The sequence below is a fragment of the Dermacentor albipictus genome, chromosome 2, assembly GCF_038994185.2.
Source record: "Dermacentor albipictus isolate Rhodes 1998 colony chromosome 2, USDA_Dalb.pri_finalv2, whole genome shotgun sequence".
Taxonomy (NCBI): Eukaryota; Metazoa; Arthropoda; class Arachnida; order Ixodida; family Ixodidae; genus Dermacentor; species Dermacentor albipictus.
Window position 1 is genome coordinate 107,236,801 of NC_091822.1, and position 25,903 is coordinate 107,262,703.

Consider the following 25,903-nt stretch of genomic DNA (forward strand, 5'->3'; position numbering starts at 1 on the left):
GCGATGCCTATGCTAAAAGCTTCCTGTATGCTATGCTAAAAGCTTCCTGTAAGAAAAACTAACAGTGCTACATGCCAATATGAAGAGGCTTGAATAAGACGTAGAACATCTTCTTCTACGTTTTAAAATTAACGATGCTCTCCGCAAGAACCTGTCGAAAGAACTACATCCTTGGATAGACGGCCACTATCCTTAGGAAAAATTTTAGGTCCATGGACAACAGAAAAACTTCAAACCATCGCTGTGCGCGCGTTAGTGTGATTTTTGGAGGAATAAAAAATATCACAAGAATACTAAGTCATACTATAGTGATTATTGTTCGCAGTGTTGTTGTTAACAGGCACCCTTAATTACATGTTCATTGTGTCTTCGTATTCATGTGGCATTTGTATTTGTTGCATTTAGGGTGCGGCATTCATGTGCCCAACACCTTCTGTGTGAAGATCTTCGTTTTGTTAGTGTTTATGCTATGTGAACTCTTTGTTGCACGAACACTTATTTATATTGCAGTGCTGAGACTTGGTACGTGAATGTTCGTTCACGTGTTTATTTGTCCAGTTTGGTGATTGTTGACAACTTTCCGACGATAACTATCTTGTAAGAGAAGAGGAGTAGCCGGCGCCACACAGAGGCACCAACCTCTCCTTAAATACATTTAAAAACAACTTGCGTGCTGCTCTGTAATTCCGAATACGCGGTCTTTGCGATTAATATCGTTCCCATTGTATAGATCAGAAAGGTGGAACATTCATCTGAGACCATTATCTCAAGAACACTTCGATGCTCGAAGAAAAATAAAAGGCTGGACGACGCCGTACAGCAACCCCTGCACGCGGTATACAATGCGCGCTTCACTGTGTGACACGAGTCCGCAGCTCGAGAGGTCGTAGCTCGTATCTCTGATACGTGCCGCTTTCGGAGCTGCTAAAAAAAAAAAAATAGGAGCTCTTGATTCCTTGATTCGAGCAAGCGATGTGTAGTCGACGGTCACGTAATCCACGCTTTGGGCGCACTTTGGCGTTGTATATATATATATATACACATCGCAGCTTCGTCCGCAGTATCGGGTGCACACTTGAAGCCTTGCGATGCCTTTCTTCCGCTGAATTTGGGGAGAGGAACAGGACGCTTCTACTTGCCCTGCGATGGCCACTGCTGCACTTTTAGGATAGTTGAAGTCACTGCTTTCATCTACAGCTTCAGAGTTACTCGAAGTCTGTGCTTTTCGTCGCCTTCCATCCACCCGAAGCCGGTGTTCGTGAAAATCGCGACTGTGCCAGGATTATTGCTCGTAGTCCTACGCATTCCTGCTCAATGTCATTGCCTCTTGCGATGGCTACTCGGGGTTGCGAGGTAGGTGACTCAATATCTCTAAGTGTTTCGAGAAACTAGTCGACGGTAGTAACAGTTAAAACAGACCGGGGGAGGGTGAGGAGGACTGGGGGGAGTGGGGGAGGAGGGACACCTCACTTATGCCGGGTGGCGTTGTTAACCTCTGCAATAGTGAAGATGAGGTGCTGCTAAAAAGAAATAGGAGCTCTTGATTCGAGCAGGCGATGTGTAGTCGACAGTCACGTAGTCCTATATGATTCATTTAATTAGGGAGACATTTATTATATCAATACGTAGCAATGTGAGACCATGCATCGGTTGTCTTCGGTATACTACAAATTCGTAAAAAAAAACAAGAACAAAAAACAAAAGACGATTCAGAGTAAATCTAAGGCAGATATAACTGTCGTGTTAGCAAGTCTCTGGCCTGCTCTTGAACACTGGAATAAGTAAATACAGTTTATATAATTGTTTTTATTACGTGCAGCGTCTGTATTTGTCGCTTGAAACGACGTTTGTTAACGTTCGCCTCACTGGGATCAGGTTTGTCTCACCTCGTCGCCCTGTCGGTGCCGCTAGAAAGTAGGGAATTGGCGTGCTACCTGTTTAGTCAATGTTCGTGGTCATCCACGCCTGTAAGATTTTTCTGTGTGTCAACTGTAATGCAGTGACTACGTCATTTACGTTTCTGTGTGATGATGACTCGCAGTTATTATGTAGGGCAATATGTTTTCAGCCAGCGTTTATCTTACAATGAAGCAGTTTATACATGGCGGGCAACAAAGAAGCACTTTAACACGATGTTTGAACAATCACATAATATTACAAAGAGAGGTCACGAACCTTAGCGCTTAGAGAACCACTTAGTGCTGTTCATCGAATAAATAATAGCGTATTATTAAATACCAATCTAAAATGAATATATTTCGTATCAAGTTCGTCTCTTATTCTTCCTGGTGCAACTTATTGTTGAGAATAAACGCTGGTTCAAAAAGCTGGAAAGAGAAAAATGTAATTCCACGTAGTTGTACAAACTTAAATGTATTCTAAATGTATTTTTCGCTTTAGTTCACCTCTCAAATTCAGGTAAAACAGTCTTCATTCTATTGTTATTATGTCGCGAAAATTTAACAGTGACAGCTCGCGCTTTCAGAAGCTCTTTTCGAACGCACCACCATTCGGGGGCGGCCCACATTTCCCAATCCTTTTCTCCTAGCAGCTAACGCAGCGTAGTAACTGTGCGACATTGTACCGCCTTGAAGAGCTGACCAGGTCGACTATGTTTGGGCATTTCATTGCCGGAGTATACTAATGCCATCAATGCCTTATAATACAGACCACTGTTGTGCCATTACCACAAGCCCGGATTCTGAATCTACAAGATGCAGAATTTATCCTGCGAACGCCCTTTGGACAAATCCGGGGCTGCGCCGAAAGGCACAGCGCTCTAATTCTCCCTTGACAAGTCAAGATGCTGAGCCGTCAGGCAGCGCTGTCCTGCGGAGAAGCATCGGCGAGCGACATGTCCAAACGTGCAACCAAGTGCCAGACAGCCCGGCGCCGTACCTCCCTTTGCCTGGAGGTCACCGCGCCCGCCAACTTTGAACCGGGGGGCCAGCGCGGTCACTGGTTGGACCTCTCGGACGACCGTCTAGTGCTGGCTTTGTATTGGGCCGTTCGAGTGACAATGGTTTCTCGGGGCATTATAAGGCCGGACGCGGCCGCCTGGAAAACCGGATCCGCCGACACACCAGGAGCTGAGTGCCGCTCTCGAGTGGAGTGAGATGTGTCACGCGTTTTCGCCGGACGTCGCCGTGCGGGAAGAGTCGCGTTTGCTGTGAGCTCTCGGCCCCCGTGCCGATCCGATCTTGTCCTGTATAATGACCTGTATATAATGCATAAAGTCCCTTTCGTTATTCTCACCGACGCCTGACTCGGAGTCTTCGCTACCAACGCTCTGTCACGAAACGGGTGACGAGCGCTACGGGACCACCTCAAAGTCGTAATAGGGGGTGGCAGTGGTGCAAAACCATAACACCACATGACAGAGACATAGGTTCGCAACATTGTATAACGCTTAATCGCAGTACTCGGCACTGTTTTTCTCGCTTTCGCGTTTCAATTGCCTTTAAGGAACCGAGCAATTGGCATGTCGTAAACACGGCGCCGTGTGACCGTATTGCAAACCATGCCGTAGATGTCACACCGTCGTCGTCACCACCGTGTTGCTGCTGTCTTAACACCATGCACATGCTCGCATCACACTAATAATTTCTTGCTTTACACAAGCACTTTGGTCCATGTGGTAACTCTTGTGGGGATTTGGGGAATTCGACGCGCCATTGCGCGGGCGCATTTCACCCATGTCTGTAATCCTTACCTCGTCCTTGCTCCGAACCAGTTTTAGCGGTGGCGCTCCACTCGCGCGGTGGTTCGCGGGTGAGGGCGGAGCTAGTGACGTCACGCAGCGGCCCCTGGTGGCTACTGCCGTGACGGTACGGGCTCTCTCTTCTCCTTGGGACAGCACCCGGTACGTACGATGCTCTCTCTCATCCGCCGACACCTTTGTGACTAGGATTGAGCTCACGCACGGCGCCTTTGCCCGCGCGGGGAGCGCGTACCTCGTGTTGTTTCCTATCCTGACGCTAAGCCGAAGAACGGGTGCCTAGTGCTCGCGCGAGGTCGTACCACGCCGAGCCGCACTCATCGGAGGCCCAAGCCGAAGGAGATTGCCCGAGCTCTCGCGAGTTGGCCCATTGGTTATCGCCAGAGCAAGTAGCATAGCCGCCGGGACTTTTCCTAGCGGCGCGTCCCAGCTTGAGCCTGTGCTCTCGCAGCGACGTGCTACAGGCGCCCCTAGCTGTATTAACGCGATAGCGTTAAGAAGCTCGTGTCGCAGAAAAGCCGGTGTCGTCGGCGTCGGTGTCGGTGTCGGCGTCGGGTGTCGGCGTCGGGTGTCGGCGTCAGCGTTTTGCGGCGTTGACCGTGAGCGATAAATCACGGCATACACTCCATAAATAAAAAGCAACTTCCAAGATGGGCTGGGTGGGAATCGAACCAGGGTCTCCGGAGTGTGAGACGGAGACGCTACCACTCAGCCACGATTTCGATGCTTCCAAAAGGTACAAACGCGCCTCTAGTGAATGCGGTGTTGCCTTCGAAACGAGCCGTGGAAAGTTATACTGTGGTGTATATCGGTAATTATGAACATGTAACTTACAGAAGTCGCAATTACACGAGTAGCGAAGCGCGTTTCGCTGCATTTCTTCTGCGCTTTCCGCACACGGAGAGCCATCTTGCGGCAAACACAGAAGACCCCCTCCTCTCCATGTACGGCGCTGCCCCGACAGATGGCGCGCCACGCGCGCATTGGAGCTGTCGCGGCTCGCTCCCTCTGTAGAATCAAGCGTCCTTCCTTTCTTTAGATCACTATCTCTCTATCTCTCTGCCCGTGCCGATCACGGCGTTTGGCTGGCGTGCATCATTTCCCCCTCCGGGATACCGAGTTCTTTGGTTCGCTCCGCTTGCTCAGGCGCACGTTTCGCTGCTGCGCCGAACGCCGCGTTGCTCGACCATGTGGCTCGACGCTCACCGCGTCTGATGCGGGGCGCCTCGTAAGTGATGGCTGCCCTGTAGCCCATTGTCTTACACCCATTGGCGGGTCGACGGGAACGCTATCGCGTTCCACTCTTGAAGGCGAAGCTTAAGCGTCCTCCAATTTTTTTTCGCCCTTGGTGCGGGACCCCTTTGGTTCCCCGCCGTCCCGGGACCGGGCGTTTGTGCAGTGTTGGGTGCCGTTGTAAACAATAAACGGTTTCCTTCACTTTAGGGCAATACTGTGTTTTTGCGTGCGTCGCTCGGTAGCCCCTTGTGGCCTGAGCTCGCGCGCAGCGGTGCTAGAGGCTGACGGCTGACGCGGCCCTGTGGCTCGCTAAGCTCGAACCCGCGGTGGTCGGTACTCCTGTGAGACCCGAAGACCCCACACTGGCGCCCAACGCGGATTCAAAGGCTCATTAAGCCTTTGTCTGTGCTTAGCCGAGTTAGTACGCCTTTGCATATTATACTTGCCGCGTTATGTCTGCTAGGCCGAGTGACCTTTGTCATTTGTTAGGGGACTTTTGCCCTTTGTTACCGCGAGCAGAGGCCACGTTGCTCGATAACGGGGCCAGTGCTCCCCTTGAGCAGCGAACTTATGCACCCTCACCTGTCGCAGCCCCCTGTGGGGACGACAACACGAGGCGCTACGTACCAGCTCCCAGTGGAGCAGTAGCGTTGTTTGGGAACGGGGCCAGAGCCCTCCCCGAACAGTGCACACCAGCACATTCGTCTGCCACGGCTCCCTTCGGAATGCAAGGCAGTGCGATGTCGCAGCGCTCACGATCGGCTCCCTGTGGAGTTTACGGAGCGCGGCACGGAAACGGGGCCTTAGCCCTCTCCGACGTTTGCCCGATGGCTGCTACTCAAATGAGCAGCCAAAACCAGTGGTCTGCCACGGCCCCCTGTGGGGATTACAATGCTGCAGCCACGAATTTCGCTCATTCGTCTCCCTTTGGAGTACATTCGTTTGTGCCCAGTGGCGCAACCTTCGAGCGCGCACCTGTTTTGTCGACGCTGGCTGCAAGCGGCCTAAGCAATTCACGTATAGCTGCCTCAAGTGGCGGCTGTGAACGACAGCAGGCGCACCCCGCTAGGAGCCCGTTTTGCTCTGGGGCTGGCGGCGCCGCGGCCGGTATCCCCGTGGAAACCGCGCCGCTGATCGAGCTGGAGGACTGTTCACCCTTGCTCGACCATGCCGCTAACGCGCCAACGGTTCCCTTTGGAGCAGGCGCACAAACGCTGTTGCAAAACGCCGCTGAAATGGACGCACTTCGACCCAACGCATCGCAGAGGTGGACGCTCGTGATAGCAGGCCCTTTGGTCAAGCAGCGAGTCGACCCCGGCAGGGAGCTGAGGCCGCTCCGCCTCGGGAAAAAAGGTACCGCGGCGGAGTGCGCTGTTTTCGCTGCCAACAACGAGGGCATATAGCAAGGGACTGCACCGCGCCCAGGCCTCCTGCGAGGTCGGGAAACGGGAGCGCGGGTCACTCGTGAAGGCACGAGTGACCGAAACCTTGCTTGTCCCCTCGGCGTACCGAGCAGGTTGTGTTGCCGGGGCGCACGCGCCTTTCATTCCGGTGACCATTGTCAGCCGCGAATTTCCTGCGCTGTTCGACACGGGCGCAAGCGCTTCGTTGTTCGGCGAACAGGTGTTATCCCACTTGCAGAAGCACTCAGTGCGCTTGCGGGATTGCCGAACGACATTCAGTCTTGCGAAAGGCGTGGCCCATTCGGCGGGCGCCGCAAGGCTGACTGTCAGGTGGGGAGAGCGAATGAGACGCACGCGTTTCGTTCATCTCCCCGGGCTCAGTGTCCCTGTGATCCTCGGAAGGGACTTTCTCCTTAAAACTGGAATCGTTGTGGACAATGCGAATGGCGGCTATCGCGACGGACCGTTCACGTTGCTAAAGCCGTTCATCAGCCCGCCGGCGTCCGATCTTGCCTGTGCAGATGGGGCGTCGGAAACGTGCCGCGCGCCAAGTTCGGGGGCAAGCCCCCGAGCTGTGCGCTCGCCTGCTGCGACTCCCCTTTGGGAACGAGAGGCACGGCACGAACCGCGTCGCGCGCAGAATTCGGGGGCAGGCCCCTGCGCTATGCGCTTGTCGACTCAAAGTCCCCATTGGGATCGAGCGACACGGCACGAAGGGGCACCACATCCTCTGGCCGCCTGTGCTGTTCATTCGGATGATACACAGAAGGCTCGCTTGTCGGCACTGTTATGCCAGCACGAAGAGCTCTTCACCGATCAACCTGGCTGTACCGATTTGGCGAGCCACACGATCGAAACTGGAGACGCGCTTCCTTTGAAGTGTAACCCCCGGCCCGTCAGCCTAGCCAAGAGGCAGGTGATCGATGGCTTGCTGGACGAGATGCTATCGGCCGACATTATCCGCCGCTAGTATAGCGCCTGGGCGTCTCCAATTGTGTTGGTGCCTAAGAAAGATGGCAGTCATCGCCTGTGCGTAGACTACCGCCGTCTGAACGGAGTGACTCGTAAGGATGCCTATCCGCTCCCCACGATTAACTCCATCGTAGGAACCCTGGGCAGTGCGAGGTACTTTACTACGCTGGATGCCTCCAAAGGTTACCTACAGGTCCGGATGGATCAACGTGACCGGTGCAAGACCGCGTTCACGTCCCACAGAGGGTTATTTGAGTTTACTCGTATGCCCTTTGGTCTATGCAACGGTCCTGCGACCTTTCAGAGACTCATGGACCGCGTCCTCGGGGAAGCAAAGTGGTCATACTGCATGTGCTACCTCGACGACATCGTGATTTATTCACAAACCTTCGATGAACACTTGGCCCATGTTGCCGATGTGCTCGAGAGGGTGAGGGCCGCCGGGATGACTTTGAATCCTGAAAAAGCCCAACTAGCGCAAACCCGAGTTCAGTTACTGGGGTTTACGCTGGGCGGAGGCTCCATTGAGCCGGACCGGGAGAAACTTCGGGCAATCCTCGATTTCCCCGCGCCCAAGGACGTACGTGGCCTTCGCCGCTTTTTGGGAATGGCCAACTTTTACCGGTCATTCATTCCGTCCTGTGCCCGAGTGCAGGCACCCTTGAGCAAGCTCTTGGGTAAGTCGGCCGCGTGGCAGTGGGGACCTGAGCAGCAGCAGGCCTTTCGCCAACTGTCTAGCGCCATTGCGGAGACAGCGCAGCCCAGACTCCCCGACCTGACCAGACCGTTCGTTGTCCAGACCGACGCGAGCGATCTGGGTTTAGGAGCAGTCCTCCTACAGGAATACGATGGTGTGTTGCAGCCGTTGGCCTTTGCCAGCCGCTCCTTGATTCCGGCAGAGAGGAATTATTCCGTGACCGAGAAGGAGTGCCTCGCTATCGTGTTTGCACTACGTAAGTTCGATGTGTACCTTGATGGGACGAAATTCGTAGTGCAGACAGACCACAGTGCGCTCAGTTGGCTGATGCGGCTCCGTGAGCCTGCGGGCCGGCTGGCGCGCTGGGCTCTCCTGATACAGCATTATGACTTTTCAGTGCAGTATCGAAATGGGGAGCACCAACGTGGTAGCTGACGCGCTATCCCGTGCCCCATTGTGCACCAAGAGCATTCCTCCAGGTGTTACAGCCACTGCCGGTGCCTTTGCGCCAGCAAGCGTCGGGGGCGAAACGAGCGCAGGGAGAGGCGAGTCCGCAAGCGGGCAAACCTGTCATTCCGCTCTCCAGGCAAGCAGCGCGCCGCAAAACGAGCGAGCGGGGGAGCTTCTCGAAAGCGAACCCACGACGCCGTTGCCTGCAGTCCTGAGTGGGGGCGAGACCAGACTCCCCTTTGGGAGAATTGGAATCGCATTCAGCAGGCAAGAGTTACTGAAGGCCCAGCAAATTTATTCGTTTTGTCGCGGAGTGAGCGACGGTCTCAGGGAGACGGAGCGCCGAGACGCTGCTGGTAGTGCGGCGGGCGCAGGGGGGCCGGAACCAGCGTGTGTCGCTGAGTCCCCCGCGGATTCATATTTGCTGGATCACGATGGGCTCCTGCTGAAATACATAGCTACCGATGACGAGGCTGTGGACTCGTTTAAGGTGGTTATCCCCAAGGGTCTGAGAAGCGCACTGTTGCGATCATCTCATGACGAACCCTTGGCCGGTCATTTGAGTGGCTCCAAAGTTTTTGCGAAACTAAGCCAAACTGTGACCTGGCCTGGCATAAAGCGTGACATTTTTCGCTATTGCCATTCCTGCCACGTCTGTCAAACGGTGAAATCAAGGGGTGGCAAGCCGCCCGGGTTGATGAAACCAATTGACAGTGAGCTTCCGTGGCAAGTGGCCACCTGCGATCTTATGGGGCCTTTCCCCAGGAGTAAGCAGGGGTTCACACACCTGATGGTAGTCGTCGATCATTTTTCGAAGTGGGTGGAGTTGTTTGCGCTTCGAAAAGTGACCGCGCGAGCGGTGTTGGAGAGGCTACAGGAAGTTTTTTGTCGGTTCGGCTTTCCGAAAAGACTAATTAGGGACAACGCGTCCTATTTCACTGCTCGGGTGTTTGGTGCTACGTGCCGTTCCCTGGGAATTAATCACTGCCATCACCTACCAATTAATCACCTACCATCCCCAGTCCAATTTGACAGAGAGGGTCAATAGAACCCTCAAACCAATGTTGGCGGCCTTTGCCGTGAGTCAAAAGGATTGGGCAGACCACTTGAGTGAGCTCGCGTTCGCAATCCGAACCGCCGAGAATCGCTCGACTGGTTTCTCTCCCGCTTTCCTCAATTTTGGAAGGGAGCTGGCAAACCCGGTGACCAGTGTCATTCAATGTCAGCTCGGGGATGAGGAGGCGCCGGCAGACTGTTCTGCGTACGCCTCAGCACTTCGGGACAGACTTTGTCGAGCTCTCTGTAGAGCAAGGCAGAGTTTGACTTCGGCCAGGGCCCAGCAGAAGGCTCAATACGACCGGAAACATCGCTATCTTTCATTTAAGGTAGGTGATTTAGTCCTGAAGCGCAACCACGCTCTTAGCGACGCGAGCAAGGGGTTCTCAGCCTCGCTCGCTCCTAAGTGGCTTGGTCCGTACCGAGTAGAGAAAGTTTGGTCTCCGCTCGCGTACTTGCTGAAGGATTCCCCTTCGGGAAAACTCAGCCGTGCCCATATCGCCGACCTGAAAGCCTTTGCGTCGCGGTCCGACGAGCTCGCGCCGGTGCCCAGTGGCACCACCCGCAAGCAACAGGGCACACCCGGGGCGAAGGACCGCATTCGGACCACGCACCGGTACAACCTGAGGAGACGGTCACCTGTGTGATATCGCGCCTCACGGCGGACTCTTTCCGCCACCGAAGGCCCTCAGTAATATTGGTTAGCCTCAGTGGGTTAGCTTCTTTGCGGCCAGTGCACGAAAAGAAGCTGGCCCCAGCCCAGCTTTCTGCTACAGTTGTTAGCAGTGTGTAGTAGCAATGTGCATTTTTTTAATTTTTATTTTTGCACGCATGCTGAGTGTAATTATTGTTTTTTTGTATTTCAAGTGTAGAGTTGTATAGTTCATTTTTTGTTACTTGTACATAGATTTTGAGCGTTCTTGTTTTCTTCTGTGTGTGTGGTTTTTTTTTTCTTCTCGTTTTCGTTTTTTTTGCCTTGCTTTTTTTTGCCAAGAGAGGGGTCGGTGACTGGCGTGTCCTGCAGCGCGGGGGGTGACAGTGGTCCCCTTGACTCGTTGGTGCGGGTGAGAGGGACGCTTCGCGCCTGGATCGGCGCGGCGCGTTGTGGCCGACGGGCGGCATGGCGGACGGCGAGGAGTGAGGCGCGGTGCCACGAGGAGTGTGCGCGTGTGCGCGTGCGTGCGTGCGTGCGTGCGTGCGTGCGTGCGTGAGGGCTGTTGCTCATTGAAGCAAGCTGAAGGAGCCGCACCAACTCCATCGGATCACCGCGGATACCCTTGGTGGACGGGACCCTATGACATCACGCCAGGAGCTCGGCTCTGCAGTCGCCGACGCCGTGCGAACGCCCTGCAGCCGCCGCTGTGGCTGCCCATCCATCCTGCATACGGCGGCGTGGCCAGCTGACCTGGCAGTGTCCTGCCCCATCCACCTGGAGTTCGGGACCACCACCACCACGAAAAGCGGAACTCATCGGGCTCACCGGCAACTTCGACGGAACAACAGTGAGCCCGTTCCTGCGTTAACGTGGCCTGCAATCAAGCCTACGCTCGCAACTCCCGCGACTTCGGCCACCACCCTAGCCACAGAACTATACGCGCCGCGTTCCCTTCGCACCCCCGGACATTGTCCCGCGCTAGCAGCCGACTTTTTGGTTAAGATTTCTCCCCCCCCCCTTGGCGGCGTCACTTTCTTGTGTTTTAGAGTGTATTTTTTTATTATTTTTATATTATCATTGTATGTATGTTTTTTTTTGTGTACGCATAGTGCTTGCTGGGCTGAGGTAGCAATTAGCTAGTGCATGAAAGGCTCAGTTGTCTTTGGTGCATTAGCCCCTACCAGCTTCTTCGCCAGACTGGTAGGGGGGCAATTAAGGAGAGGAGGATGTGGGGATTTGGGGAATTCGACGCGCCATTGCGCGGGCGCATTTCACCCATGTCTGTAATCCTTACCTCGTCCTTGCTCCGAACCAGTTTTAGCGGTGGCGCTCCACTCGCGCGGTGGTTCGCGGGTGAGGGCGGAGCTAGTGACGTCACGCAGCGGCCCCTGGTGGCTACTGCCGTGACGGTACGGGCTCTCTCTTCTCCTTGGGACAGCACCCGGTACGTACGATGCTCTCTCTCATCCGCCGACACCTTTGTGACTAGGATTGAGCTCACGCACGGCGCCTTTGCCCGTGCGGGGAGCGCGTACCTCGTGTTGTTTCCTATCCTGACGCTAAGCCGAAGAACGGGTGCCTAGTGCTCGCGCGAGGTCGTACCACGCCGAGCCGCACTCATCGGAGGCCCAAGCCGAAGGAGATTGCCCGAGCTCTCGCGAGTTGGCCCATTGGTTATCGCCAGAGCAAGTAGCATAGCCGCCGGGACTTTTCCTAGCGGCGCGTCCCAGCTTGAGCCTGTGCTCTCGCAGCGACGTGCTACAGGCGCCCCTAGCTGTATTTTTCGCCCTTGGTGCGGGACCCCTTTGGTTCCCCGCCGTCCCGGGACCGGGCGTTTGTGCAGTGTTGGGTGCCGTTGTAAACAATAAACGGCTTCCTTCACTTTAGGGCAATACTGTGTTTTTGCATGCGTCGCTCGGTAGCCCCTTGTGGCCTGAGCTCGCGCGCAGCGGCGCTAGAGGCTGACGGCTGACGCGGCCCTGTGGCTCGCTAAGCTCGAACCCGCGGTGGTCGGTACTCCTGTGAGACCCGAAGACCCCACACTCTTTGTGAAACCCGCCGTGGTTGCTTAGTGGCTACGGTGTTGAGCTGCTAAGCACCTGGTCGCGGGGTCGAATGCCGGCTACGGCAGCCCCGTTTCGATGGGGTAGAAATGCAAAAACACCCGTGTACATGGATTTAGGTGCACGTTAAAGAACCCCTGGTGGTCCAAATCTCCGGAGCTCCCCGCTGCGGCGTGCCTCGTAATATTGTCGTAGTTTTGGCACGTTTAGTTAATTTTTAACTCCTTGTGGAACTCCTAACGATGCCCGATAGCCAGCCACCTGCAAGATGCTTCGGATAACGTTCATTTCTACAGTCCGTGCGATCTGCATAATTTGTTCTGGTTTTCTCGCGCATGCGGGCTTTCTTTCGCTTTATCTCACTTTAAACCCCTCACCCCTTTATTAGGATATAGGGTAGTAAACAGTGTTTCTCTTCCGGTTAACCACCGTGGCTTTCTCATCTCAGTCCTCTCCCTCTCTTTTTCTGCTTAGCTTTCTCCATGCTTCAAGTGACTCAATAATTTTTCTTCCTCTGTCTCGTGACACAGGTGATCAACGCCGACTCCGCCGACCAGCGATCTTCGCCATTCCCCCCCGAGAAGCAGGGGTTCGCCCATCGTTGCGCCGCATGGCTGGTGCCGGAACGGTGAGTGTTCTCGCAGCGGGACCGCAAATCAAGGTGTGCTGCATTCCGGTGGCCCCGATAACGTGACCAGTGCTTCCCGTCGTTCTTTTCCTGCCCTTCACCCGTTGAGCCGCGCTGAGCACGCCGTGTACCGGACGTATACCAACACGGAATGCGGATAAAAGTGAACAAGGCGCAAGTTGACGTCATGATTAGGGCCGACCCTTTCACAAAAACTGATTGCGTATGCCAAACATTTCGTTTAAGTTTTTTTACGTCATTAGCATCGTTAGAATACCGACGGAACAGGCTAAACATTTTGAATTTTGTTCGATGTTTCACTGTGGGACCACAAATGCTCGCTTTAAGCATCAATTTAAATCAAGTCGCTGGCCTCTCTTTCGACGTCGATAGAGCCGTAAGCAGGGGCGTAGGCAGGGGACGGGGGGGCTTATGGAGCTTCAGCCCTCCCCATTCCCCCCTTACCGAAATATTTTTGTGCTGTCATGCACCGCCGACCAAAACAATCCCCGGCGTCGGAAATCATTCTGGATTTACGTACAATGTCTTTTTCACTCTCGCAAAGACATTTCCTTTAGAGGCTGAAAAAGACATTTCGGCGCTAACATTGCGAACTCAGGATGGATTTCGTGGTAAGGTCCATGCACCTGGAGTCACAAAATGCAAGAAGCCCCACACTCTCCGACAAATGTACACAACCTTTGGGGGGTATCTTTGCCAAACGACAATAATCGTCATCTGCCTTGCTTGCGTTTCCTTTCTTTAAAACACCGCGCCCGCTGCTTTCTTGTCGAGAATGCCCCCTCTTGCTGATAACGCGCATGCGTTCGTGACTTCGAAGTACCGGGCTCGCAGCGCTAAAGAAAGGAAATGCAGAAAAGAAAGATGACGATTGTTGCTGTGTGGCAAGATACGACCCAAAGGGTGCAAAGGGCGTTTTGTTGGCGAGTGGGTTCGTCGCGGCATCTCACGGAGGCCACGAAATCTACGGAGCGCATGGATTTATATTCCGAAACTTTACGGGTATCTAGTTTTTATTAACTTTTGATGCGAAAGGTGCATTGACATTTCCGAAGTCGTGCTCTACATCTTCAATTCCGGAACTTTGTGGGTTGAATGTTCGTATAATCATTTGACGCCAAATGTGCATCGACTTTTCTAAAGTCGTACTTCGGACCATACAACGAGACAAGCCAAATCAACACACTATGAGACAAGCTGACAATGCACGCAGCGAGGTCCAATGAGACGAAGCGTTGCGGTGGTTCATTTGTGCCGTCATGTCACGGAAAAAAATATCAACATTTTTTTCCTCTGCGCCAAATCATCCATGTCAAGACACTCAATCCAACAAAGGTAACTACGTTGTTATTTATTCTTTCTGCTTTCACTTTTATTTGCGAGGAAACGTTGAGCCTGCTCAATTTTCTTGTTGTCGCTACCCGCGGGCTGCCAGAGCCAGCCAGAGCGCATGCGTTTTTGTCGTGTTGCCCCGACTATTTAGGGGCATTAATCCCGACCACCGCACGGCGCACTTCGGTGCGCGTTCATGTTTCTCTAGCCGAGTGGATTTTGGCGTGGCAGAGTTTTGAACGCTTTCTGGCTAGCAGACGAAAAAAAGAAACAATGATCGCTCGCTGCCATTACTGTGAGTACTCGACGTACTGCAGCGCGTTCGATTGAGGGCACCGTCTTCACTTCGATCTTATCGCAACCTCTCCGCAAAGTCTTTTGTCTCGCCGGTGTGTGATATATACCGAACAGTATGCGTATCGTTCTCTGTGCACCAAGCGTCTCACGCTTTCTTCTATATTCCTTCGGTAGCCACATTAGGTGCCCGAAGTAGTAGGCATTCGATTGTGACAACATGCTTTCCTTCGCGTTTCCTCATTTCGGTGCCCCCCCCACCCCCACCCCCCCCAAAAAAAAATACAGTGTTGCGGCGCAGCAAATTGTCGCATGTTGAAAGTTCCATTTTGTTACTTCTTATTTTGCGGAAAGTAATTGGCCGCGGTACTCTTCAGTTGCCGGATACTCATATTGCAATTGCAAATATATGGACACTCCGGCTGCATTCCTGCCGTCACCGTCAAGTTCCGTATAAAGTCTAAGGCGATAAGATCGTCACCGCGCGCCGCACGCTGTATGTGCGAGTGAAAGCGTAGGGGAGGGTGGAGGATGGTTGAGCGGACGATGGTGACTCAGTCTTGTGTGCGCAAGGGAGAAAACCGGGGAGGAAGCGCGGCCTCCTGTCGCGCGCGATGCATCGGGGGGGAGCGGAGGCAGGGGGAGGGGGGACTTAGGATTCTGTAATCTGTGAATCTGTGAATGAGCAACATGTTTATTTGCCTTGTTTGACGCATTATATGCAGTGACTTTTGCTTATATACGCAGATTTATTGGAGACTTCCCCTCATATTCAGATATCTTGTTGCGAGGTTTTGTGTATACATACAGTGAACTTTGTTTCCAATGACACTTTTCTGCCCTTTATCAAGGTGTATTTTCGCAGTTCTAATGTATATTTTGCAGAACTCATGCTTCTTATATCTGCTCTCTGTTGCGACGACAATTTCGGTGCAATTACTCACAATACACGATTGGTGGCAGCTGCTCCTGCGCAATACATTGGAACGAATAACAGCGTTATTAACATTTCCCCCTGGCCTTTGAATGTGTATAAACAAGGTTCTTAAATAACAAACTGGACTGGAAAATTTTTGTATGGTCCTGCAGGACGCTTCAATGAAATACTTGTCCTCAACTCGTTCATTTTATGGCCTTTACGTTTTAAATGCGATATATTTCTTGGCGAACATTTGCCACTTTGACAGTATATATCTAGCCACCTACGTCTTGGTGCTTTCATGGTCGTTTCGTTAGCTTGGTATGTACCAAAATTGGGATAGTGTGCCTGACGAACTGACAAGAGTGTCTGACGAACGTAAATGATCGGTCATGACATGAGTGTCATGACGTGTGTCATGTAGGTCATGAAACAGCCGCCTACGTCTTCGTGCTCTCATGGTTCTTTTGTTAACTTAGCATGTAACAAAATTAATAATAATTTAATATTTGGGGTTTTACGTGCCAAAACCACTTTCTGATTATGAGGCACGCCGTAGTGGAGGACTCCGGAAATTTTGACCACCTGGGGTTCTTTAACGTGCACCTAAATCTAAGCACACGGGTGTTTTCGCATTTCGCCCCCATCGAAATGCGGCCGCCGTGGCCGGGATTCGATCCCGCGACCTCGTGCTCAGCAGCCCAACACCAGTAACAAAATTGGCATAGCATGACAAGAGTGTATGACGAACATAAATGATAGCTCATGATATGCGTGTCATGTAGTCCATGAGACAGCCGCCTATGCATTGGTGCTCTCATGGTCACATCGTTAAATTGGTAGGCGTTAACTGGTAGGCACACTGCTTCGCATAACATCGATTCCCACAGGGCGTGGCATCGGCCGGCTTTTTCATATCAGCGGCATGCACTGTTTGCTGGTTACAAACTGGTATAGTTCTAAAAACAGTGTGATATCTTCGGTACCTTTTAAATAGACAAAAACATGGAAGAAGTGACATCAGTTACTTGTGGCAAAATTTTTGGGACGTACGGATATATTATTTTATGAAAGAATACATATTTTACTTGTCTTGACACAGCGTAGCATTCTATAATTCGTTTGCAGCATCTTTGGCAATGGAAATGCAGTTGTTATTCATGTATTTGATCCTTCGACGAATTCTGCAAGCAGGAGGCCGATCTGCAACATGACTACCCCCTCCGAAGGAAATTTCTGGCTACGCCACTGCGTCAGTGAATATATATTTGTGGGTGCGGTCCATACATCTTATCTAACTTCTTCAGCATTGAGTGCTTGTCTTGTCGCACGAGTGATACCGCGCACGAGTGCCTCATGGGCTAACCGACATGAAGGAGTTATTTCCACGGCGGTGAACGAAAATAGCGTGACCGAAGCTGTCTTGCCGAAATTGAAACCTTGGACAGTAAAACCGGTAATGATATTGTCGGACCGTAAGCCAGCAGCACTCCTGGTACTTCAGGGAAGATTTCCGCAGAACATTTGCCTACTGCGCTCTTTACGCAGCCTGAAGCAGCTACGCAGTTTGAAATTTCAACCGGGCTTTCATGGGCCTCCATCGCACATCGGCATGTCTGGAAATGCAGCGGCTGTCTGTATATTGCGCATCAAGCACTAGCATACAGGCCGATGGTGAGAGTACCTAAAAAAAAAAAAGAACGCTCGGCGACTATTTAAGGCAGCCGTCGTGAACCACTTTCACTCCTTATGGTTACCGTCGTACCAGCGCTGCGTTATCAAGAGACTCGTCAGATCAGAATCACCCTGAATACATCGTATTCGCATTGCCGGCGTGGGGGCGAAGGAGACGCCCCCCCCCCCCCCCGAACGCTCATGGTGATATCAAACATTTCTTCTTAAAATGCCCAAAATTCGTGGAAGAGCGCAGCATCCGTCCTTGGCAGGCTGAAGAAGAGTGGCTTCGTGGGCTACTGCGGAGGATTTAAACCCTTCCCGCTGCGCAGGGTAGCCAACCGGAACTACCTCTGGTTAACCTCCCTGCCTTTTTCTGCATTATTTTCTCTCTTTTAACTTTTCCGCTGGAACACTGGATATTCAGGAGAAGAGGTGTTCTACTTATTTCTAAGTTTTTTAAAGGCACCAATCTGTTCAGCGAGCGGCAACTTTTGCTAAGTAGTGCTAAACGTCACCAGTCGCCCAAACTTATTTGGTACGCTTTGGAATGCGTTATCATCGGTTGCGGGATGAACTTGGAGGAATGCTTGCATTTTTACCTGTTATCTGTTTAATAGCTTTTATCCCATTAAAAGGACACACATGAGTGGAGCGGGTAAGCCTTTGTGGGCTTTAGTACTATGCAACTTAGGTTTTAGTAAATAGGTTAAGAAGTTGACGCTCCGCTGGACCCCAGGCGCAACCACCGAGCAATGCCTTGTCCGAGCGTCAATCTGGGGGCAACTGCGACGGGAATAACTAGAGAAACTGTTGAGAGCCGAGAGATAGGGAGATTACGGAATGCTATCTTGAGTGATAAATAAGGAGCTCTGGAAGCCACTAGAGACGAGCGAGCACAGTGGGAGTCTGACTAATTAATCGATAAACAAAGTAAAGAGCGCACTCTATCCCTAGAGAGATAAAAGGAACACAAATGAAGGAGGGGTCATGAGAAATATGACCTTACAGCAGAAGCATGAATATCATAAGATCAAATAAGTATGTGACACTCGTAAAAACTGGAGTCGTTCTTGCAAGTCGCAACTGTTCAGAAACAATATAAGGGCGTTCGCGCACTTTTACACTCGGGAAGCACAGTGTCGTGTGGCGGTAATGCATGAGCACCGAGAAGTTGGGTTCAACATCTTACCAAGGAGCGCGAATCGGAGGAACGTTTATACGCAGCGAAGAATGGCTTGAAACTCGAGTGTCCACTTGGTCTTAAACGCGAAGTTTGGCGGCCAGGCGCTTTGGTCAGGCGCTTTTGTCAGGAGTCCGGCGGTGCGGGAGAGTCACAAGTTTACGTCGAGTGAAGTGCTTTTCGCGGCCCGAACCTGTCCAACCCTGCCCTGTGATTATGCCCTACCCAATAATTATGGTGGGTGATTTCTACCAGAGCGCTCAGACAAATGCAGCATTTCTCAAGCGCATGGAAACCGTTCTAGGTCTCGACCTTGCCACGCAACAACAAGTCCCGTCAACGATTCGAGGCACGTCCATCGACTTGGCATTCCACAGTGAAACTTCCATAAAAAGATTTCAAGTATGTTGGATGGTACTTCACTGATAACAAGGTCATTGTAATGTCCGTAGATCCACAACTACCACCGCTGCGAAAGATTTGTATCCATCTGACGATGAAATACGAGGTCTACGCGACCCGAAATATGATAAAATAAAACAAATTCATTCAATGAACCTGCGTACCTATCTTAATTTTCTTCATAGACTTGCCGCCTTGGTTCTAACGTCGCACAAATCACGCAGGACAAGTGGCATTTTCCAGGCGACAGCAAAGGAGAACAAGACGAAAACTAGTAAAGAGAAAACAAGTAATAGGAATTAACAGCGCATTCGAGTGAGAATGTCAAAACAATTCAGTGAATGACTTGTGAGTGCGCATGCTTTCGCCTTGGTCTTCTTTAGCGTATACTAAAGCGGCTGTCAACATTTTACGTCAGTACTTTTCATTATGAGGTACTATCTTCGACTCTACGTTTGTACAAGCAGTGACCTCAGCAAGTTAATCACACTGCGTCTTTTCAACTGGCGGCAGGGTTCCACTGTAGCGAAGAAAATCTACAATTTCAGCAAGAGTGGGATACGTCATGTTGAACATACACTGGCTGTCGCAAGGTCGGCAACGTCAAGCGCCGTCTCATGGTCAGCTACACAGGAGGGAGGCAACCTGAGAAAGGCGAGGGTATACGCTGATGGCATCGCTGCTGCTACCGCGCATTAGTTCACAAAAAAAAGTTAGGTTAGGTTAGGTTAGGTTAGGTAGTAGTAGTAGTAGTAGTAGTAGAATGCCAACTCACCACTATACTTCATTTCTACTGGGCCTCCTCCTATACGGTCTGCCTCCAGCCTACTCCTCCGGTCGAACCCACTGGGCCCTTCCTGCCGGGCTTCTCTGATGCTGCTAGGACCACCCTCTACCTTTCTCCCTCCTACCCTCTCTCTCTTTTAATCCCATCTCCCCCGCCCTGCTGGCGCTGAGCCGTGCTCCCGCATGGGTTGCAGAAAATAGTGCTAGTCTTTCCTCCTACCCCCCACAAGAACCACTCCTGTGATTCGTTCAGCTGTGCGGCCAGAGCTATGCGTTTACGTCGTCCGCGACAGGCGACGTCCCTCTTTTCGGAACCTCAACAGGTGCCATTATTACTGCTTTTTCTGGTAATCAAGCAGGGGACGCTAACTTAGGCAACGACATAAAGCACGCAGCGTTCGCGTGCAGCACTTGTGCCTTTCTAAAGATCGGCCCGAACCGTAACCTTCCACTGCAACCTACAGACGCCATAACGCGCTCGAATGAATGATTAAAAAGGCATGCTGAATCCGCCTCGAACATAAGGGACCTGCATCACTTGCCCGCACCATTCGAAAGCGGAGCCATAAAACTGACAGTGATGACACGCCGGCTTAACGTTTACAGTGCCGACTCCCTCCGCTACCCACTGCGTCATCACTTATCAAGCCCGAACGATGTGCATAAGAAGCCTGCATTCAGCTGTCTTTCTTGGCGTGAGGTCAGCATTTGTAGCTCTGTTTTTATGCGCACAGGCTGCTTCAAGGTGTGCTACAATAGAGTGCGCGGAATGAAAATTTGTGTGTACGCTCGCTGTTTAGAATATTATCATGCTACAACGACGCTCACTACAACGGGACAATATTGGTGAACGACTTGAGAAGCTTCTTTCCCCCCCCCCCCCCAAGCAAGTATCGCTCGCTGCATAGACATTAATCTCTGGCCGCCCGCTATTTCATGGCTGTGCGCAATATTGGGACGGTGGCGGGCGCATGAACCACGCTCGCTCCCGCAAATTTCGGGCGGGAGCGTGGCACCGTCAATCGAACTTCCTTCCGAGCACCGAGGCCAATGAAAGTCTTTTTCGCGTGGCTGTGAAACAGCTATGAGATTCAACTTGAAGAAAAATTGTACAGGGAGAGATAGTCAGGAGAGAGAGAGGACCACCTGTCGTCAGGCCGGCGGATCCTGTCCTTCCGTTTTCCCTTATTAAAGGTGGATGTTCGGGGCCGCTGGTCGGCCACTCACTCAAACCTCGTGGCATGAACTACACGTCACAAAATGGTGTCCACCGCGGCACACCAGTGGTTTCAGCCCTGGCGACTCCTCCTGCATGTGAGTCTGTGCAAATCAAGGTAGAACCCTTGGAACAGCCCCCGCTTCCGCCCGCGTCACTGACTCGTCTGATAGAGACGGCGGTCGCTAGGCCTAGCAGTGATAAGCTTGAGAGATGTTCCGTGGAAGAAACGCCACCTCAGGTTGTTCCGACGGCGTGGTCGCTTCTCGATTGCCCATTTCCGTGCGCGCAAGCTTACTACGGAATGAACTCTCCTTACGCGGTGCCTATGTATTACGTGCCTTTCGTAAATCAAGTGCCGCTGCAAGGCGCCCAGCTGCAGCCGGTGGCGGTTGCATCACCAATCGCTCAATACGCGCCGTACAGCTGCGCCGGCTCCGCAGCTTCAGAAGCAATGCGTGCTTCCAATGACTTCGTCGCCGAGCAAGCGACCACACACGACGCCAAGACACTCCAAGACGACCGCGGTCAACAGTCTCCCGACAACATCGACCACGACGGCCAATCCACGTGCATCGCCGTCGACGACGAGCCCAAACCTCGACGGCGTGACTCTTCACCACCGGTGCTGTCTACCGACTCTCCCCGAACCATCGCTTACTGCTACGAACGTGCAGTGGAAGAGCGCGCGCAAGAGAGTGACCACCGATTCGCCAGCGCCAGTTCCGCGCAGGGCAGAATAACGGGGGTGCCGGTCTTCATCCAATCCAAGTGTTCTGACGGAGCCCTGATCGACGTGCACCCCGTCGACTTGTTCGTCGCTGTCTCGATGATCGCCGGCACCGCGCCGTCTCAGCACAGGCTTACGGCCACCGGCTGCCTCCTCGTGGACATGCCCTCGGTGGAGGGCGTCAACAGGCTGCTCCACAGCGAGCATTTGTGTGGAGTCCAAGTCAAGGTTTCGATACCGGACGCCTACCAGAAGAGTTCGAGCGTCATCAGGGGCGTGCCGACGTCGTACACGGAGGACCAGCTGCTCGACCTGCTCAGACCCCAGGGAGTCATCCACGTGAAGCGGCTCGTCAGGCACACCGTCGACAGCGGCACTGCGGTAGTGTCGAAGAGGCCCACCGGCAAGGTCGTGCTGACGTTTCCGCGCAACTCGGAGCGCCCCGCCAAGGTGAAGATCGGCGACGAGAAGTACAAGCTGAGAGAGTTCGTGGACAGGCCTGCCCGCTGCTACAAGTGCCAGCGTTTGGGACACGTGTCGAAGCACTGCGCCTCCAAGTTGAGGTGCAAGCGCTGCTGCGGCCCTCACGACATCAAGGAGTGTCCGCGCGACCGCCCGCGCCAATTGCGGCGGTCCACACTACCCGAGCTACAAGGGCTGTCACGCCTACGCCCAGATGCTCAGAAGCGTCAAGAGTTTTCTCAACGTCACATAGTTGAAACATATAGCAGTGTTTCCCGCTATAGGTAATGCCGAAATGATCACGGTCCGTATTCACAAAACGCTGTTATGATAGAGTTGCTCCTAAGAGAAAATCGCAGCCAATTAGTGAGGGCCACCGGCGAATGACAAAGAGAACTTACGAAAGAAAAGCTTCGTGAATTCGGTGTCAGCTTCTGCTGTGTGATGAACGAGAGGTGGTGGCTTCGGCGGCCGATCTGTCGAAGCGCCCACAGCCACGATTCCTGTGCCGTTGGCAGAGGATAAGCGTTAACAACCGGTAAGAGGTTGGCGAATGCGCTGTCCTTCCTCGAATGCCAATAAACGTGATCCAAGAGAGTGCGCGCTTTGTCCTGCAATGAAATTCACTTTGCCTGATAAGCATTATGCCTGAAAAGCGAGAACATGTTATGACGAACCGTCATCACATGTTTTCGTCGCTCAGTTTTGCCGCTTTATTGTGCAGATGCACAATAAAGAAGCTTTTGTATTAGTACGAGGGGTCACTTTTTTTTCTAATTTACGAAAGGCTACAAATTACGAACCCAGAAGCCGCACAATGGACTGGTTTTGTTTTATTGACTCGCACAGCTGCCGCTGTATAACTTAGCTCTGCGCCTTCCATCTTCCGCTAAATTTAGCACGCAGCCTATAACTTATATATATCTAAAGAAATTAAGTCTTAAAAAGCAACTTGTTTATTTTTCACGCGGAGTAAAATTAGGTTACTCTTGTGCCTCGTAATTCTCGACATAAAGCGATGTCGTAAGACGGCGTACAGCCAACTTTTCCAACGGCTCCTTGGGCAGTCGAGGTATACGAGGAGACTCTCGTATACCTCGACTATACGCTGCACAAGCAGGCGAAGAACAAAAAAAAAATCGAACACATCAGCCGTCACAAGCGACAGCCGCGGAAATAATTTAGCGCCGCCAGGAGTTCACAACAGATTTTTTTTTTCCTCTTGGTTTGCGATACGTGTTTGACTCTCGACGTCTGGCGCACGGCTTGACGACAGCCAAGCACCTACGCGTTCCGCAGGGGTCGCTGCCGCCTTTCCTGTTGCGTTGCTCTTTTTTAACTGGCGCACCTGGCCTTTCTTCATCTTTTTCTCTTCCTCGTTGGAGCTGTTCCCTCGGGCACGCAGAGCTGCTTGGGAACTGCGCACTCTGACAAGCCAAGCTGGCGTCCCTGATCTCCGAAGTGACGGGAGAAATGGAGTTAAATCCGGCCCGGAAGAAGAGATTCTCGGTAGAGTAGCAGACAGGAAGACTCGGCTGTGCGGCCTACTATATTGCTTACGCGTCCGCTGGTTTCATTTCGAATGTCACACTGTCCGCGACGCGACCTTTTTTCTCTCTCTCTCTCGCTATCTTCTTCTCGTTTTCTATGACATTGCTCTATGTAAAATAAAAAAAGTAATTATTACAACTATGATGGGCTAGGGATGAAAAAGAAAAGAGGAAAGAGAAGTACAGGTAAAAGGCAGCAATACAGCAAGTGTGCTTTACGCTACTCTCTCTCTACACCTTGAATTTCCGGCCCCTCGAAAACATTCAGTTCAGAACTGTTATTCAAGTATTCTTGCGCCCAGCAAGCAGGCTTGTTCGCGTAATCTTGTTTTCACCTCTTCAGGTTCCGTGTTTAAAGTACGTAGGACTTTCGTAAGACGGGACGTGCCTTCTATAAAGAAAGGTGCGCGTTTCGGGAGGATAGGCTTCTAGAGAGGCGGCGGAGATTGAGCGACGGTTGCGGTGGTTTGGGCTGTCGACGATTGCAGTTGCGCCTTGTTGACGTATTGTATATGAATGTATCCACTAAGAAGCGCGCATTTCAGCGGCCTAGACGGAAACGAGTGTTCTGAACTTTCAAGAACACGCATGCGCGCCAGAGAAATTTTTAAAAAGCGCTCAATATGAGTATCTAGTCTGTATGAGCAAGTTGACACTGGGAAGCAGGCGCAAGATGGGGGGAAAATTGGAGATTGCTGGAAGAGGCTTCTTTCTGCAGTGAACATAAATAGGCTGATGATGATGATGATGATGAAGGTAACTTGCACTTTTGAAACAGTAAGAAAGCTACTGATACCGATAAGGAAAGCTTGATAAGCTATAGAAAATACGCAAAAAAAGTTATATGCAATCCGCCATGAAGTTTCGCACTCATTCCCATTTTTGAAGCTTGCTTTGACGTCGTGGACTTTAGCAGTGTCTGCTCGATTCAGCAGAAGTTCTGCGGCAGCTCGTAATGTGCAGAAAGTTTCACGAAACGAGAAAAGTATTGACATCCACGCGATTGTAGGACGAAGCTACGTCGAAAACTCATGCGGAGTTCGTAGAAAAAAGTAAAATAGCTTTGCACTTGCAGAAAAATGATGGGTTCTTGCGTTTCAAGTTGTAGAATAATTCGACCTCACTCTACGATCTGCTAGCACCCTGGTAATTAGCTAAGAGCGTTGGTCCCGGTTTCAATTCTAGAAGCAGGAATATTTTTTTTCTTCAAATGCGAAATTTTCTTTCTGAGGTTTCTTTTCTTTGGGTAGTTTTGAGCTATGGCTAAATATTTCTGTTTTGTATTTACTGTTTGTTGGTAAAGAAAGAAACTTAATTCTGAGGCGTTATGTGTCCAAACCACGATCTCATTATGAGGCACGCCTTATTTAGGGGACTCCGCTTTAATTTTGGCAACCTGGGCACGTGCACCTTAATCTACGTACAAGAGCATTCTCGCATTTCGCCACAAAATTATATATATATATATATATATATATATATATATATATATATATAAAAGATTCAGAAATGAAAAAGAAAAAAGACAAATGTTATGGCATATGTTTTTAGTGACGTCTCGGCCGGAGGACCGGCCTTCGTCCGAGTGAATGCAAGTGTGGTGGCGTCAGAGTTATATATTATTTAGACACTACACACTTATCACTTTGTTCCACAGGAACATGCGCATTATCAAGCCCTAGTCAAACAAAATGCAAAGCGAGTACATGGTGAAAAAATGCAAAATAGCCAGGCAGTTCTAGAAAACACAGCAGGTAGGAAACGTCACTACATGTAATCACATAATGATGCGGTGCCAAAGAAGCACAAGCCGCACACGAGTAGACAAGTGAACGCTAGCACTGTATTCCACACTGCAGCAGAAAGCAGGATTTCAAAACGCGCCCACGGACTGATTTAACAACACCCGCGTTTACAAGAACCGATATATTATGCATTATAAAAACCTGACTGCTGGTATGTCTAGTGAATCAAATGCCTTTTCGTAATCTATAAAAGCCATAAAGAGAGGCTGATTGTACGCTACAGATTTTTCGATTACCTGATTGATTACTTGGATGTGACCCATTGTACAGTGTCCCTTCCGGAAGCCAGCCTGTTCGCTTGGTTGACTGAAGTCCAGTGTTGCCCCTATTCTCTTGGAGATTATCTTGGAGAATATTTTATATAATACTGGGAGTAAGCTAATAGGCCTATAATTTTTCAATTCTTTAACGTCTCCCTTTTTGTGGATTAATATGCTGTTGGCATTCTTCCAGTTCTCTGGGACCTTTGAAGTGGATAGACGGTTCGTATAAAGGGCCGCCAGGTTTTTAAGCATTATGTCTCCGCCATCTTTGATCAAATTGACTGTTATTCCATCTTCTTATTCCGCTTTCCCCCGTTTCATGTCTTGTACGGCCTTTCTAACTTCTTTGCTAGTTACAGTAGTCTTTGTATCCTGTTCATTACTACTT

At 51.4% G+C, this 25,903-nt stretch overlaps 1 protein-coding gene across 1 annotated transcript in view; it reads left to right on the forward strand.

Moving 5' to 3' along the window:
• Positions 1–25,903, forward strand: part of LOC135914896 (uncharacterized) — a 364,873-nt gene that overhangs the window by 11,302 nt on the left and 327,668 nt on the right. The window contains exon 2 of the mRNA XM_065447822.2: positions 12,781–12,878. Coding sequence (XP_065303894.1) covers positions 12,781–12,878 — 98 coding nt within the window. The remainder of the gene's footprint in view (positions 1–12,780; positions 12,879–25,903) is intronic.